General features: G+C 42.9%; 2 protein-coding genes across 11 annotated transcripts in view; one reads left to right on the top strand and one right to left on the bottom strand.

The window, feature by feature from the left end:
* The window catches only part of SLC26A8 (solute carrier family 26 member 8), an 83,162-nt gene extending 80,808 nt beyond the window's left edge, over window positions 1-2,354 (bottom strand). The window contains exon 1 of the mRNA XM_034660619.1: window positions 2,213-2,354. The gene's annotated coding sequence lies outside the window, so the exon portion shown is untranslated. The remainder of the gene's footprint in view (window positions 1-2,212) is intronic.
* A 2,342-nt stretch (window positions 2,355-4,696) lies between these two features.
* Window positions 4,697-16,750, top strand: part of MAPK14 (mitogen-activated protein kinase 14) — a 70,048-nt gene continuing 57,994 nt past the window's right edge. For 3 of the 10 annotated variants that reach the window (XR_004625458.1, XR_004625457.1, XM_034660624.1), the window contains exon 1: window positions 4,697-5,229. Coding sequence is in view for 7 of the 10 variants with exons in the window: in XM_034660624.1 (XP_034516515.1) it covers window positions 5,114-5,229 (116 nt within the window). In the remaining 3 variants the exon portion in view is untranslated. Of the gene's footprint in view, window positions 5,230-5,281; window positions 6,097-12,161; window positions 12,530-16,750 lie in introns of those variants that run through there. The other 7 variants (XM_011218521.2, XM_034660620.1, XM_034660621.1 and 4 more) reach the window with 7 other exon arrangements.

Below are 16,750 nucleotides of genomic sequence, written 5' to 3' on the forward strand. Positions count from 1 at the left end.
TCAGAAAAAAGTTACCAAACTACCCTGATGGGATAACCTACCTTTCAGCTGAGACACAGTGTAAAGGGGGGGGGGGTCTCTGTTACTAACTCCCCCCCCCCTTTTTAAAAGATTTTATTTATTTATTTGACAGAGAGAGACAGCCAGTGAGAGACGGAACACAAGCAGGGGGAGTGGGAGAGGAAGAAGTAGGCTCCCAGCGGAGAAGCCCGATGTGGGGCTCGGTCCCAGAACGCCGGGATCACGCCCTGAGCCGAAGGCAGACGTTTAATGACCAGGCGCCCCCTGTTACTAACTCCTGAAGGCATCAGTGTGATGGGCCTCTGTATGCAGTGTGATCAACAATGTGCTAAGCTCTACTCATAATCTTTTTTTTTTTTTTTAAGATTTCATGTATTTATTTGACAGAGGGACACAGCGAGAGAGGGAACACAAGCAGGGGGAGTGGGAGAGGAAGAAGCAGGCTCCAGCAGGGAGCCTGATGCAGGCTTGATCCCAGGACAATGGGATCATGACCTGAGGCAAAAGCAGATGCTTAACGACTGAGCCACCCAGGTGTCCCTCTAATCATAATCTTGAGGGTAAGTGTCCACTTAGAAAGCAATTCCCAGGGGCTCCTGTGTGGCTTAGTTGGGTAAGCCTCCAACTCTTGATTTTCCATGCGTTGGGCTTGTGCTGGGCACGAAGCCTGCTTGAGATTCTCTCTCTGCCCCTAACTCTCCCTCACGTGCACTATCTCTAAAAAGAAGAAAGAAAGAAAGAAAGAAAGAAAGAAAGAAAGAAAGAAAGAAAGAAAGAAAGAAAGAAAAAGAAAGGAAGGAAGGAAGAGGGAAAGAAAACAATTGCCTGATGCTTCCTGACATCAGACAACATATTTAGGTGGGTGGACCACGGGTCCAAAGTCTTTAAGACTTCATTTTGTCATTCTTCAAATGTGATTCTGGGCTTTGGGCTTCACTACTAACTAACTAATTATTTTAATCTATGTAGTCCACACTTGGTGCCCTCACAAATAGCATCAGCATCATCTGGGAATGTGTTAGAAATGCAAATTCCCAGGCCCTACCTAGCGAGACTTAATTAATCAGAAACTCTGAGGATGGGCCAGCAGTTGCTTTAAGAAACCCTCCAGGTGATTCGATAAACAGTCAAGTATGGGGACCACTGTAAATGCAGCCAATTATCTTTACTTGGTCAGTCTTTCTTTGCTTATATTGGGGGCATTGTTAAAAACAGGCAGTTTTGACTTAGCCCCTGCCTCCCCCATACTACCCTTGTCTATCCAGCCATCCATCCATTAATTTACATAATGTGTTGAAAGTATTTTAAAAAGCCAAGAATAAAAAAATTTAGATGCAACCCAATTTTCTATTGACCTAATAGATATGAAATCTTGAGCCTTAGTTTATTGGCAAGGATATCTTTCCCCTCATGGCGTCATCTTTCCTATATTCTCTATAATCACAAGGTAAAATTCACTTCCAAAATTTCAAATAAGCACTTGTAATTCCATCAGACACAACTGCCCTTTGCCCGTTACTTCCTCATTTTTATAAGGAATGTATTTGGAATATAGCAAAGGCACAAGCGAGGTGCCTTGCTTTTACTATCCTTCGGTCATGCTGTCTGGTGGCTGGGGATGAATAATAAATCGACGGCCGTCAGGAGCTGACCACCGGGCACTGAAACAACTACCTTTAATGAGACTTGGTGAGACTATTACCAGTGGGGTGTGTTGGAGAGAAACTCACTGTCGGGGTGGAGATGTTGGAGAAGGCTTCCAGGGGGTCACTGATACATTAACAAGAGTCAAGCGAAAGGGACCAAAGCAGGTGGGAGTGGGGGCTAAGTCCGAAGGAACAAATGAACAGAGCAGTGAGATCTGAAAGCAGAAGGCGCGCCTGGGCACGGACGATGGGGTGTTGGGAGAGGCCTCGGGCTGCAGACAACTCAGACCAATGAGTCTGAAAGGATTCGGTTGCAACGCACGCATTGCCTCTAGTCCTTGCGGTTCCGCGGCCTTTCACAAGTACAGACGATGCCTCTGAGAGATAAACTCCCGGGGACTATCGTCATTCATTCATTTCACAAACACTGAGCGCCCGCGACCCGCCTGGCCCTGCCGGTGATGGACGCGGCCCCCGCCCGGGTAATTCGAAGGGTAAGGAGGAGCTGGTGCCCCTGCACCCGGATGCGCCCGTCACTCTCAAACCTGCGGCCTCCGGCCCCCAGCGGCTCCCGGCCACGACTCCACCTGGTTCCCGGCAGGGGCGCGAGTGCCAGCGCTGGGGTCCGACGCTGCTCCCGCTCGGCTGGCGGCGCTGTAGACGCGGACGCCGGCCGTTCCCTAGCCGTTGCGGCCGAAACCGCGGGCGTTCTGGCGGGCAGGGGACAGGAGTTGGGGCGAGGAACGGGAGCACGGGCAGCTGCGGTGGGGAGCGGGGGGCGGGGGTAACCGGGCCGGGGAAGCCCCTTAACCTGTGCCTCCCAGGCCTCTACTTTATTTGGGGTTTGACTGCTCTTGACTGGGGGCCTTGATGCCAGGCCTCGCGCCGCGCACTTCGGACACGGTAATTCACTTAGTCACCATACGACCATGTCAGAAGACCCAGGAGGAAACCGGAGGCTAGAAGGTCACTCAGGTCTCCAACCTTAGCTCTCTGCCCCGCAAGCCTGGCCCCTCCCACTGAAGGACACTCTTCTGCCCAGGTCTCTTGCTGGGCTCCCCCAATGCCCTGCCCTTTAACCTTCTGAAGCTGACTCAGTCCCTGTCACTGTCTCGAACTACGCCCTGTAGTCCTGCTTGGCCCAGCGCAGTTTTACACTTGCTCGATTACTGTATTAATAATGTCTAACACATTCACTTTACCTATTCCTTCCTTTTTGTAGATTGTCACTCCATAAGGCAGGGATTCTTCTCTCTAACTGCTGTATTACCAGTGCCTAAACAATGCGGTGGATATAGTAAGTGCTCAATAAATTGTAAACCCCATGTAGGCAGCAACTGTGTCTGTTCTTCAATCGACTTTAATCAGAAGCGCCTGGCACTGAGTAGGCATTCAGTACATATTTGTTGAATGAGTGACTGGATGTACTGCTTACTTCATCTTTACCCTTTCAGTCACTCTCGCCTCACTATCCCAATGTTTTGGATAATTATATGAATTCCTTAGGATTCCTACTTCCGAGTTTCCTCCCTTCTCTCCATCCATCCATTCATCACCTTGATTCCCCACTCCCACCCACCATTTCTTCACCGGCACAGTTTTGCTCTCACTTCCTCCTTCAGCCTTCATTACTTCTTGGAAAACTCCCTAATGGGCAGGTAGGCTTGGAACATTTTCAAGCAGCATGTCTTCATAGGCAAGAGAATCCACGCTAAGCCACACTGAATCTCCCAAGAAAAGCTTTCCATGAATCACCCATGACTTTGTTTTTTGTTTTTCCTTGAGAAGATCTGAGGATCCTGCACCAGCTCCTAAATTGAGATCATAGTCGTTATTCATAATTTGTCTAATAAATATTTATGGGTTTCCTAAGACGTTCCAGGCACTGTGCTAGATGCTGGGACAAGATAGGCAAAATCTGAGCACACCAAGGGATGGGTAACACCAAAGAGAATAGTCATGGTAAGTGTTGAGAAGTGATCTGGCTTGGGCCCGTTATTTCTAGGAGAGATTGTACCAAGCTTTAACAAAGGAGTAAGTTGGTAACAGTGGGGTACGTATGGGGTTGTAATATCTTGCCCATTCACACTTAGTTTCTTGTTCAGCTTTACAAATGACCATACTAGGTGGGAGTATAAGGCAGGAATTATTTTTGCAGAAACTGGAACTAGGGTGTAAGAAAGGACTTGCCTAATGCGACACTACCAGAAGACCACTCTCTGCCTTGGTCTCCTTCTTAATCTGAGAGGCATGAATCAAATGCTTAAAATCCTCTTTACTGGAAGCTTCAAAGCAGGATTCCGTTTCAAACCCTCAGAGGAATGTTTTTAAAAATCCTTGTCAAAGGGAGATACCGGAAACTTTCCTGAATCAGAACTACTTGGGGGCGTATTGTAAAAATGCTCATTCTTGGCAACCATCCTGCACCTATCCACTTAGACTGCCTGTGGGTCCTGGGACTTCGCATTTTTAAACACCCAAAGTGATTCTTCTGCACGTAGAAGTTTTAAGAACCGCTAGGAGAGTTTGGTTGGAAAACCTCAGCCTTTACGCAGAGCTAATACTTGGTTTTGGGATAGAGTTCGTCACAATTCCGAAGATTAAGCCATATGTCCTTGAGCAGATGGAATACAACGGCTTTCTGGCCAGAACCTTCTTCTTTTAAATGTAAGTATTGCTTGGAAATTGGGGGTTCCGCTGAGCAGATCCTCGGCTGCTGGTGACTACCGGCAGTTCAAAGATCTTTTGGCTCTTTTCCCGACTGTGTCGGGAGTCACTGTGGCTTTCCACCATGGAGCCAGGCATTTGCCCCGCCGACCACGGTGGGGCGCACGCGGCATACGTTGCCTGCTTATCCCTTCCTTCCCGGGTCCGCCTTCGCGCCCTTAAGAACAGTCCCTAAGAGTTCCTGCCTCTGGTCTCCTGCTGTTGCTCTTTTCTCGCGAGAAGTGCTCCTTCCATCCTCTCCCGTCGTCAACCCCCTCCCGTGGGCGGGTTCCATATTGGGTAAAATCTCGGCTCGCGGAGAGTCCCGGGAGCTGTTCTCGCGAGAGTACGGCAAGAGGCTCCTGTTCGCTGGCTCTGGAACTGCGACCACTGGAACCTCAGCGGGCGCTGCAGCTGGAGCGGTAGTCTCGCGGCGCAGCCGGGAGTCGGCCTGGTCGGGGAGAGGGTGCAGGGAGAGCGTGGTGGGCGCAGCCTTGAGCCCCGGAGCGTGCCCTTGCTCTTAGCCGGGCTCGCCCCCGTCACCGAGGCGCGTCCAGCAGCTGCGGCTGACAGGGGCCGCGCGCGCGCGGGAGTCGGCGGGGTCGCGTCTGCCGCACCTGCGCCGACTGCCAGCTCCGGGTCTCCGCCCGGCTGGGCGGGTGACGAGGGCCGGGGAGTGGGTGCGGGCGCAGGCGGGGCCCCTCAGGGCCACCTCCTAGCCCCGCGGCCGCCGCTGGAAGATGTCTCAGGAGAGGCCCACGTTCTACCGGCAGGAGCTGAACAAGACAATCTGGGAGGTGCCCGAGCGTTACCAGAATCTGTCCCCGGTGGGCTCCGGTGCCTATGGCTCCGTGTGGTGAGTGTCACCGGGCTTGGGTCTGCGGTGGTCTGGGTGGCCCTTAATACCCCAGATCCAGGCCTGCCCCCACAGCTCAGCGTTGCACCAAGCGGCAGGAATTTTCCTTGGGGGAGGGCATCGCTGCCCCTTCGACCCCTGTCCTGCACTCCGTGTACCCCTTGCACCCCGCACTCTGCACTCCCAGGTAGGTGGTGAGCTGTGTGCAAGATGCAGTCCACGGTGGGCTGTGGTGCTGGAGCTCGGCCCCGGCTCGCACCCTGCGCAAGCCCTTCTTGGGGGGTTGCTTCTCCGGGGGCCGGCACGGAGGCTGGGGTGTCCCTTCGGGTGGTCTCCCTGCCAACGTCGAGCAGAAAAACTCTCTCCGGAGGTGCGCTCATTTTGAGCGCCGAAACCTGCCCTCAAAGCAGACAAGCCCGGGGAGCTGCAGGGAGAAGCAGAAGGGCAAAGCTTGACCAGGAGACTGCGGTTGTCCGAACAAAACTGACGACGAAGGGTGTTCTGTTCGGGCTTTTTTTGCAAACCTCTTTCGAAATCTCATTTTGAGAAGCATTCGTTTTGAATTCGCACTTACATTAACAGCGATCCATAGAACCTAAAATACCGACTTTATCTCGGCCAGCATAGTGCCAGCTTGAGTGGTGTGTTTCCGATTCGGTTGAAAGCGTATTTCCTTTTCGCAGAGTGGGGGTGGGTGGTAGTGCCTGCAAGAACATTGCAGCTTGAGAAACTGGCGGCCTCACTGATTAGTCACATACCACTACTCATTTAAGTATTGTTTGGCAAAACAATTTTCTCATTTGGAGCAAGTGAGAGTCAGACCCGTTGGAGCGCTCAAGATCAAAAAGTTACTGACAATGCTGGGAGGTATTGTAAATATTTTTTAATTTCAGTGCATCTTGTGAATATTGTTTTTAAAGTCTCAGAGTTTGCAGGGAGCTTACCCACATTCGTAGATTGAGGCACACGATGGTTTTCGTAACGATATGGAGTATATAGCAAAGTAAGGAAGAGACACTTCTCAACTTCAAATCACACTCTGTGTTTTAAATTAAATTGATACCATAAAATTTCTGGATCTGAAATATTTCACTCATTTGGGTATTACACACTATGTTAGATTTACTGTAACTTGAGAGCTGCTGATTTGAAACTAATCCATGTATTCATGTGCACCCATCATTTGAAAAGGACTCTATAAAATTATTTTTTGTTTTGGAACAAATTCCAGACTTTTGGATGTGTTAATCTTTATAATTCCTGTGTTTCTTAAAGTCACATCATGAATTTCCTGTTTGGTAGAATCTTCTGGGTAATTGAGATTGTGCAATTGTGTCAAGCAACAGATCATATTGCATTTTCTAGTTAAAGCTGCCTGAGTTAATGTTGCTGATGGCCCTATGCTTGACATCTTTTCCCCATTTTTATAATATGGCAGTTTATGTTTTAAGGGAATTTGCAACATTTTACTGTATAAATGTATATGTGTGTGTGTGATTGATTTGCACATTTTCAAAGATTTGGATCATTGCTCCTTTAATAGCTTACTATTTTACCTCTATTTTTCATTCTTCAATTGACATTAATTTTTGTAGTACCAAGTTTTTGTTTCCAATGGTGTTTAAACTTTAATGAAATGATACAGCAGAATAGCTCAATTATGGGGAGTTTAGTGAACTCAAAAAGAACTGCTTGCAAGGTTTCCTACTCTTGGTATGAATAATTCTGCACTGGAACTGAAGATTCAGATTTACAGTGAAGTGTCATTAAAATGACCTTTGCATTTCTTTAGTACTATACTTTTCTGGCTTACAGAAGCCAGCAGTATCTGACACTTGGAAGTAATTTTGCTAAACAGATTTTTAAAAATAGGTAATATGTTCACATTGTATAAAATTCAAAAGGCATAAAAAGATATTTAATGAAAGGTATCCTTTCCTTTCTTGTTCTCTAACCATGCCGTTCCTTTCCTCAGAGACAACCACTGTTAAGTTTCTTATGTGTCTTTACAGGGTGGCAGAATTTGTCCCCCCCCCCTTTTTAGGAATAATTCTGGTAAGGGATTTAAAGTGTAATCTATGGTATATTGGTGAAGGAAAATGTATCTGATATTATGTGACAATTGACTATAAACAAATGTAACTGATTTTGGATTGAAAATACCAAAATTTAGATTTACAAGTAAGTGGTATCTCATTCAGAATTACTTGAAGTTGTCCTTTCAATTAGTTTTTTGGGTGTTGCAGAAAACTTTTTTTTTTTTTTTTAAATTTCTCTTAGTATCCATTCTGGAGCCCATGTTATTTTTCGCTACCATCATCCTTTGAGAACAGATTTGATTTTAGGGAATAACACAATCAAACTGAATCCAAATAATTTAGAGAATTTGTACTCAAGTCTGGTGAAAAAGATTAGGCATTCAGGTTGGTCATACTGTCTTAGGTCAAATAGGAGTTGTAACTATAAAGTAATGACCGAATTTCTTGAGGGACTTGTAGAACTGGATCTGAAGTCTGTTCCGAAAAAGAATCTCTGAAAGTATTTTAAGGAATGCAGCCTCACTGAAATGGGTGTCAGTTTCCTAATTTGATTGTTCCAAAGTGTCATATACTTTGATGTATAACTTAAAAGTTCTTTAAATTAAGCCTATTTTCGTTATTTTAATTTGTGCTAAGTATATGGTAAAAAAGCAAGTAGCAACCTGTATGATAACCAACTATGAATCCAAGATCAAGGAATCACACTAGAAATTGAGAATTGATAAGGTTTTATAAATGTGCCTTTCCTTTTTAAGCGGTAAAAGGAACTAAATAAGTCTTGAAATTTTAAGGAACTTTGTGCATTGTCTGTGAGGGGAAATGAAGCAAAATTGTTTAAGAATACTTTGTTGCGAAGCATTGATTTTCTGGTTTTGGGACAGAAGGGGGGGACTCTGTGGTGAGTTTAAGGAAACATAAACAGGAACTTAAATGCCTTTCCTCTGGGTATGGTTTTTCCAGACCCTTGCTGTTGATTAGAGGAGGTGGGGCCCTGGTAGCCATAAAAGAGGTGAAAGTTGAGAATTACTCTTAAGTCATAGTCATTTGTTTATTCAACAATATTGAGTACCGACTATGGACTAGATAACGGGCTAGGTTTCGTGAGATAGAGCGCTGAGCAAGACAGAGAGATAATCCATTCCCTTGTGGAGCTTATAGCCTAATGAAAATAATAACTACATTTTATGGAATGCTTACTATGTTCTAGGCATTTTGCTATATAGTTTATTTTATCATCAGTATATAAAGCATATACTAGACTTCTAGTAAGAGGATGGCAAAATTTACTAAGAAATCAAATCCAACTTCCTGAATGCTTTGTGGAGCAAAACTGTATATACATAAGTGTAATAAAAATAAACAAAGCTAAGTTTTAGTGTTAATAGCCATTCACTGCTTTAAATCTTTTTTTTTTTTTCTTTTAGGATGAGCCAGGGCACAGATAAATGAAAATACATCATTGTTGACTATGCAAAGATGACTTTCTTGACTCCTGATCAGTAAGAGGGGCTTGCCTTTATTTTTCTAGTGGCGATAATAGGCCCGTACTGGTCTTTCTTCCCATTTGCTTTTCTTTGTAACCAAAAGCAAGGTGATTGGCTGCAGGTTACCAGTACCGACAAATATTTAAAGATAATGGGAAATATTTATATTATTGATATATAAAGACTTTAAAAAAGAATTAGTCAAATTTGTTATAAAGTCATATTTATCGAATCCCAGTTTTTTACTGATGCTTTTCTATTGGCTCCCATTTTAAAATAAGGGTATTCTGAACCTCTGGCTTTTTAGTTCTTCCAGTTTAATTTCTTGATAATGAAGAGTACTCTGTTTTTGATTTCCCTCTAACTCAGCCGTAGAGATGATCTGTGTGTTGACTTTGCCTTTCATGGGCAACAGTGCAGATGGTGCTGAGCCCCTGAGGCTTTGGATTCAAAGGTGAAAGAATTATCTGGGCTAGATCACTCTCACTTCAGTATAAATTGTCATTTTTCCAGGATTTTACACTACAAAGTATTTTCATTGAAAGCATTATTCAGTCTTCACGGGATCTCTGTTATTAACCCAGTTATGCAGATGAAGAACTGGACTCATTCACTGAAGGAATGGCTTACTTGTCAGTGGTACTTTGGATTTGGTACTGGGGTTTCAACACTAGACGTTCTCTACATGTAGGCTGCTGAGTTTGTGTGATAGTACCTTCTTTTGTGCTGTACTTTGTACTTACCTTTCTTTTCGTGAAGAAAGGGGTTGCTGGGTCACTTGCAGTAGAGCTTTGATTCTACAAAACCAATCCCACCAGTGTCATTGCCTAGCTAACCTGACGGGCAGTGACTGAACTCATTAAAGTCACACCTCTTCCTCACAATTGGTAGACCAAAAAATTAAGTCATTGCCCAGATCAGATTTTTTCCCCAAGTAATTATTAGGTGGTGCAAATATTTAATTCCTGAATTTATGAATCCTGTTGGTTTGAAATTCTTCAGTGTGCATTTTGTAAAGTTAGGACTATCTGTACATGTTTCTGTTATGTAAGTAGAGGATATTAATAGAAAAAACTGCCTCTCCAGGCCTTTGAAAATACATTAGATTTTTGCTCTTTACTGTGAAATTTGGTATTGATTTGTTCCTATTTAAGAGGTATCATTACTATAATGCTCAATAAAAACCTCATTGTAAAGTGGGTTTCCCTGACTTTAGGGAACCCAGGGGTTTTGTCTCACGGTCACCATGTACTTGGAAATCATGCACATACTTCTTCAGGACAAAAAAAAGAACTCTTGAAACTTGAAATTTTTATTTATTTATTTGTTTGTTTATTGGTAAATAAAGCTTTCAATATTAGAAGTTTGTCTTTGCACAGGGTTTCCATAAATTAAGTCCATGTTAAAGATTTATAAAATGAACCAGTTTTCCAGCATTTCAGCCTGTTAAGAATTTATTCTAGGAAAGAGGAAAATGGTGGTCTGTAAATTCTGCACTTTTAACAAATAGGTTTTGGATTCTGACATTTTGACTCCTAGGGTGAAGGTCAGGGGAGAAAGAGTACAGAAAAGAGAGCAATCTAGGATGACCCCGAAGTTTTGGTTTTGGACAAACAGCTATTTTCGTACCGTTATCTGAACTTTGGAGTATTGTAAGGATTGTGAAAGAAGGGAGAGAAAGAGGGGTTCATGCTAATGTCCTTGAGGACAAGACTGTGTATTATACTGATACTTGGAGCACCTGCTATGTATGAGTCATTCTTCAGGTGTTGGAGATGGAGTATGAACAGACAAAAATTTCTCCCCATAAGAAACTATATTCTAAGGGGGATGAAAGTAGACATAGGTAATAAGTAAAATTTATAGTATGTCAGGTGATAGGTGCTATGGGGAAAATGAAGCAAGGAAAGGGGAGGGATGGCTGTGTTGCCCTTTTAAGCAGGGTAGTCAGGGTAGGCCTCAATGATGAAATGACAGCTGAGCAAAGACCTGCAGGAGGTGATAGAGAACATGGGTTGGACGTGGGTGGGGAGGGAAGAACATTCCAGGCTGAGGGATCAGGAGGCCTCTTTCTCCAGAATAGCTAGAAGACCAGTCTGGCTAGTACCGAATGATGTAGGGGCCAAATAGTAGTAGGGCAGGGTGGAGGGGCTGCAGATGTGCAGGGATCATGAAGCGCCTTGCTTGCCTTTATAAGAACTGTGTCTTTTATTCTGGGCCAGAGGGGAGGCCGTGGAGGGTTATGACCAGAGGAGAGACATGATCTAATTTATGTTTTAACAGATCATTCTGCTCTGGGGTCTCTATTTTTTCATAACTATTCCCTACCCATTAGAGGTGCTAATGGTAGTTTAGGATAGAGTGGGGGAGTCTGATGAATTGGTGCCCAACCCTAACCCATGTGTACAACTCTCATTCCAGAAGGCTCAGAGTACTAGAGCCAGTACTTCTGTTGGGCCCTAGAAATTCAGGGTATTCCAGTCCAGCTCTTTAAATAACATGGGCTTACTTCACTTTTTCAGGTTTCTGTTGCCAAAAGGAAGGGAGCAAAGAGATTAGCTCTAGACTTCTGCTGACAAAAGAAGATTAGCCTGCTGGCAGGTTGAATGTTTTCTAACTTCTTTGGGCTTCTAGGTTTTTTCTTACAATTGGGTCACATTTTAAAAGACATTTTTACCTTCCTTCAACATTTAAGATCTCATTTATTTTTCTGTTTTATTTGGCTCTGTATCTCCTTTGCATTCCTCTCCCTTCCCCCATTATAGTAATTTTAGTAGAGGTCTGATTATTGTTACCTGTTACTAATGTTTTGGCCGTGAGGCCCCAAGGACTTCTTTATTAACTTGAGTAAGTCTTACAGATTGAACGATTCTACATATACACGACCCTATAAAGACCCAAAGGTTTATTGTCTTCCCTGCCTTTATAGATATACAGGCTTCTTTCTCTCCTCTTTCATGGAAGCTCTCCCCCTTTTACTGCTCTGTCATCTAGTTGGGGAAAATAAGTGTTCCTAAACACAGATTCCCATGGCAACATAACAAAAAGGTAATAGAACAAATGTTTATTTTGTCTAGCTGCTGTCTGAGTAACTTTGGCCCCTGAACACGTTGGCTCCTGTTACTTTGAATGATGTTGTTATAGATTTCTTTGTTTTCCTCAAAACCTCTAGGCCTTGGTGGTATTGTCATTGTGCCTATGACATGAAGGAAGGTATGTGAGTATGTGTGTCTTACTGTCAGTCTACCCACAAGTATGCATTGGTGGTTTTGCCAAGCTTATGGTCCCGGGTAGAGGCATCACACAACACAACTATGCCTCCCCCCCCCCCAAAAAAAAAGGCAAAAGCATACCAGTTGTCGCCTTTGTTTTCTTAAATTCATTAATTCAGTATTGCCAGTGTTAAGCACTGTGCTAGATTTATGTTTATAAAAATAAAAAAAGAAAACAAAAAAAGCAGGAAGGGTGACTGCTTTTGAAAATATCCGTCTAGAAGGGACATTTTGTTTCCTCAGAGATTGCTTTGGAAGTCCTCTGTAGCTTTTCTTTTCTGCATTCTTTCACTTAAGTTGCCATTTCAAATCTACCTTTATGTTTCTAATGTTTCCTTTGAAATTTTCTTCTAGATTCTTTTGTCTCCCTTGACTCTAGTGACATACTGGTCACTTTTTATACCTAGGGCAACTCTATGCAAGTATATGTGTTGGAAATCTGTGAGCCTCTCCACCTGATGATTCAGATCTAGAAAGTGATGACATCAGCATGTGCCCACAACAGGTCAGAACTTCTTCTTTTGATCTGCCCAGGGCTCACGGAGGCTATGTGTTAGGGGAAGCAGGGGACTGTGAGGGTAAGGGTCCTTTAGATCCTTAACCCAGCCCTATACTTCCACTTGGGGTGGTGTCTCTGCTGTGACAGTCTTCTTCACTTACAAATTAAGTGTCCTTAATCATGCCGTTAGTCTGTCCTGTGATACTCAGCTCGAAGTATCTGGTTTATACAGTGTATACTGAATTCTTTCTTGTATTTCATCATCCTTGTAGTAGATACAACTTTATTCCCAGAAATAATTGCTTTATTCTTAATATCCCCAAGAGATATTTCTTTTTTCCCCTCTTCTGTCAAATCCATCTAGGGCTTTAGCTAGCTTGAGCCTTTCTGAACTTAGACTTTTGCATAGTAAGTTTCTATTTATGTTTTCTTCTCCAGGCTACCAAATGCTGGGAAAATCTTAGTTATCTTCCTCAGCTCCCTAATGATTTTCGTATTAAATTGAAGTGAAATATTGATGTTGGCATCTTATATTGATAAACTTCTAATAATTTTCTCATTTGACGTTATAAGTTTGTCTTGCTTCATTTTCTGTTCCTAGTCTAGTGTCCTAAGTGCCTTATGTTTGAATGATCTGCTTTGAAATAAGCAGTCTCAATAAGTTAAATGATATCAGTGCTACAGGGGACAAAAGGGGAAAAATAGCAAATTAAGAAAACAGTAAGTATTATGAACATCTATCAAGCTGTATTTGCATTTCCCAATATAATATAACCTAGGGTTACTCAACTCACTGACATTTTGGGTGGGATGATTTTTTTGCTTGGGAGGCTGTCTTGTGCATTGTAGGGTATTCAGCAGCATCCTGTACCCTACCTGCTAATTCTAGTGGCAATCCCAGACAAAAATGTCTCTAGACAGTGCCATATGTCCCCTGGGGACAAAGTTACCCTTGTTGAGAACTATTTCTATAACCTTATTTGGGTTGATTGGCCCTGAGGAAAAACTAGGTGGGATAACTTGAACCTTCCATCAGCAGAAAGATAGAAAAACTATACTTTCTGTGCATATTCTTTTTCTTCTTTCCCTCCTCCTCCTCCCCTCCCCTTACCCCTGCCCTCCCCCCTCCTCCTCCTCCTCCTTCTTCTTTTAGAGATTTTATATATTTTAGAGAGAGAGAGAGATAGGCAGACAGACAACACAAGCAGGAGGGGCAGGGAGAGAGAGAGTCTCAAGCAGACTCCACACTGAGCACGGAGCCTGACGCGGGGCTTGATCCCAGGACCCTGAGATCATTACCTGAGCTGAAACCAAAAGTCAGATGCTTAACCACCTGTGCCACTCAGGCGCCCCGTGTGCGTATTCTTTTTCAGTTCATCATATGATACCGTCTCAACAGTGGCTTTGTTTGTACATTGTCTGTCCAGATTTGTACTTCTAAACCTTATCTCAAGAATAGCCAACCCTTTGGTTTTCAAGTCTATTGAAATGTAATGTTTCATGCTTTTCCTTGATTATTTTTCTTAACGTTGTTTGAGGATGATCTCAGATGTAGCACTAACTACCCTAGGAATAGATTGATGTTATAAACTTGTATGATTCAGCCTTAAAGATGTGGAGGTGTGATATTTGAAGAAAGCTTAGATGAGCGCTGATGAATGACAGTGGTCATGAAAATTACAGTCAGGGAACAAGCCAATTAGGTTTCTGTAACTCTAGGTATTAAGGCAACATGATTTTGAAAGTTGGAAATGTGTGTGCGTATTTGCTTATGCTTTAGATTTACTGTAGTGAAGAAAATCTGTTGGTTATCCATCAGTGTTAAATGCCCATCGGTGTTAAAAGAAACAGACATAAGGGGTACTTGAGTGGCTCAGTTGATTAAGCGTCCAGGTCTTGACCTCAGCTCAGGTCTTGATCTCAGGGTCGTGAGTTCAAGACCTGCATTGGGCTCCATGCTGAGCATGGACCTACTAAAACAAACAAACAAAAAAAGAAATAGACATAAAATATAAGTGAACTGTATATATAAAAAGGTATTAATGTGTATAGGGATGTGGGGGCATTGTGGGCTATAGTAGTTAGAATGGTTTCATGGAAGAAAAAGGATTTGAAGGTTATTTTGAAAGGTGGGTACTATTTGGAGAAGAGGAAAGGGACCATTTTTTAGGGAACAGGAGAAAACACAGCTAAGAGAATTAGTTATGAGACGGACTGGCCTGACAGCAAGAATATCTCAGGTAGCTTGAACCCAATTGTGGCTCTCATTCTGGTTGTGCTTCAGAATCAGTGTGGAGTTTTTAAATACAGATGCTTGGATCCTACCCCCAACAATGAAGAAATCAGGTCTGGAGTAGGGCTAAGGCATTGCATTTTTCTGGGCCATGGAAAGCTATTAAAGTTACTTGAGTTGTAAAGTATTGAGGAAGTGTTTTAAAACTGATCTGACTGGAGTGTATGGAATGGATTAGAGTAAGCAAATGTATTGCTTTTAAAAGTCTTCAGTGATTTGTTTATGTGAGTGTCTGTTTATTCTGACTCTCCAACGAGATTTCTCTGTTCCTTGAGGTCAGAAACTATCTGCTTTGGTATGTATTTATTAATCTTGGATTATGTTCCAGGCACCAGGCTAGATTCTGAGGATACTCAGATCACCTATAGCTTCTGCTCTCCCACAGAGTTTGGATTTGGAAACAAATAATAAAGGGATTTTTTTCTTTTATTTCAATGTCTAAAGTATTGGCTACATTATATTGCTGATTGTAGTCTGAGACCTTATCTAATAATTGCTAAATAATGTACATTTTAACTTGGAGAACTAACAAATATGTTAGTTATCCATAGCATTGATAACAAATGGTCAAGGATTTGGTCCCTCGATTATATTTTAATTTCCCTATTTTACTGTTATTTCAGAGGCTTACTCAACCTCAAATTTGAGAGTAAGAGATATAAAAATATATCTATCCATATATAAAATCTATATATTTTATATATATCTAAATCTACTTTGTGATAAACCCCATGCTGGAAGCTGGTCGTAAAACTATTTTATAATAGCATGTTATTTCAACTTAGAACATTTAAAGCTACCTACCTTTTATAGTTCATAAAGTACCGTCACATAATTATTTTATTTGAGCTTCAAAACAGCATTATGAGATAAGCAGAGCAGGTGACACTCCCATTTTATTTATTTGGAAACAGGGTTATAGAAGCTTTGTCCCAGATCACCAGCTAGGAAGTGCCAGAACCAAAACTAGAACTCAAATCTTTTGACTACTAGTTTATTTTTCCCTGTATCAGGCTGCATATGTTTATGCTTAATAGAATTTTTTGAGATTAGGCCATCAAAATACTGCAGAGACCACTCACTAGGAAGCAAAAGTAGCTTTGTTAAATGGAATTCCAGTGATTTTTCTAGAGCAGTAAAAAGGTTCTTAAATAGTATTCCCAAAAGTAAGTGAGATTTCTTGAAAATTTCAGTATTTTGTTTAAAAAACCCATGTTGCTAAATGTAATGAGTTAATAATATGGCCATAAATTGATACTTCTCCTTTAAAGAGGTGGAGCCAATGATCCTCACCTTCAGTGAAGGTGGTACTTACTGACTCACTTCTCTAATACATGGAGTGTGGTAGTAATGAAGAGTGTAATTCTGAGGCTAGGTCATAAAAGATATGTGGCCCCTGTCTTGCTCTTTCTCTGAATGTTTCTCTGAAATCAGTTGCTCTGGAGCAGTTTTTCAACCTCAGCACAATTGACATTTTGGGCCAGATAATTCTTTGTTGTGAAGGATGTTTTAGCAGTAACCCTGGCCTCTGCCCACTAGATGCCAGTAACCGCCCCCCAACATACACCCCAGGTGTAGCAACCATTGTCAGATACTCCCTGGGGGGAAAACTGCCCTCTGTTGAGAAACCACTGCCATAAGGACAGCCAACAGCTCTGTTGAGAAGACACCGAAGCAGCCTTACAGAGCCCACGTTGTGAAGAACTGGGGCCTGCCAAAGCCATGTGAGGCAGCCATCCTGAAAGTGGGTCTTCCAGCCTCCGTCAGGCCTTCAGATGACTGTAGCGAAGGCCAGTATCTGGACTGCACTCTCCTGTGGGACTGTGAGCCAGAGCCACTCAACTGTCCTGCTCCCCAATTCCTGACTCACAGAAACTGTGAGATAATAAATCTTGTTGAAGCCACCAAGCTTGGGGGTAATTTATTCTTTAATA

Source organism: Ailuropoda melanoleuca, chromosome 5, assembly GCF_002007445.2.
Source record: "Ailuropoda melanoleuca isolate Jingjing chromosome 5, ASM200744v2, whole genome shotgun sequence".
Classification (NCBI taxonomy): Eukaryota; Metazoa; Chordata; class Mammalia; order Carnivora; family Ursidae; genus Ailuropoda; species Ailuropoda melanoleuca.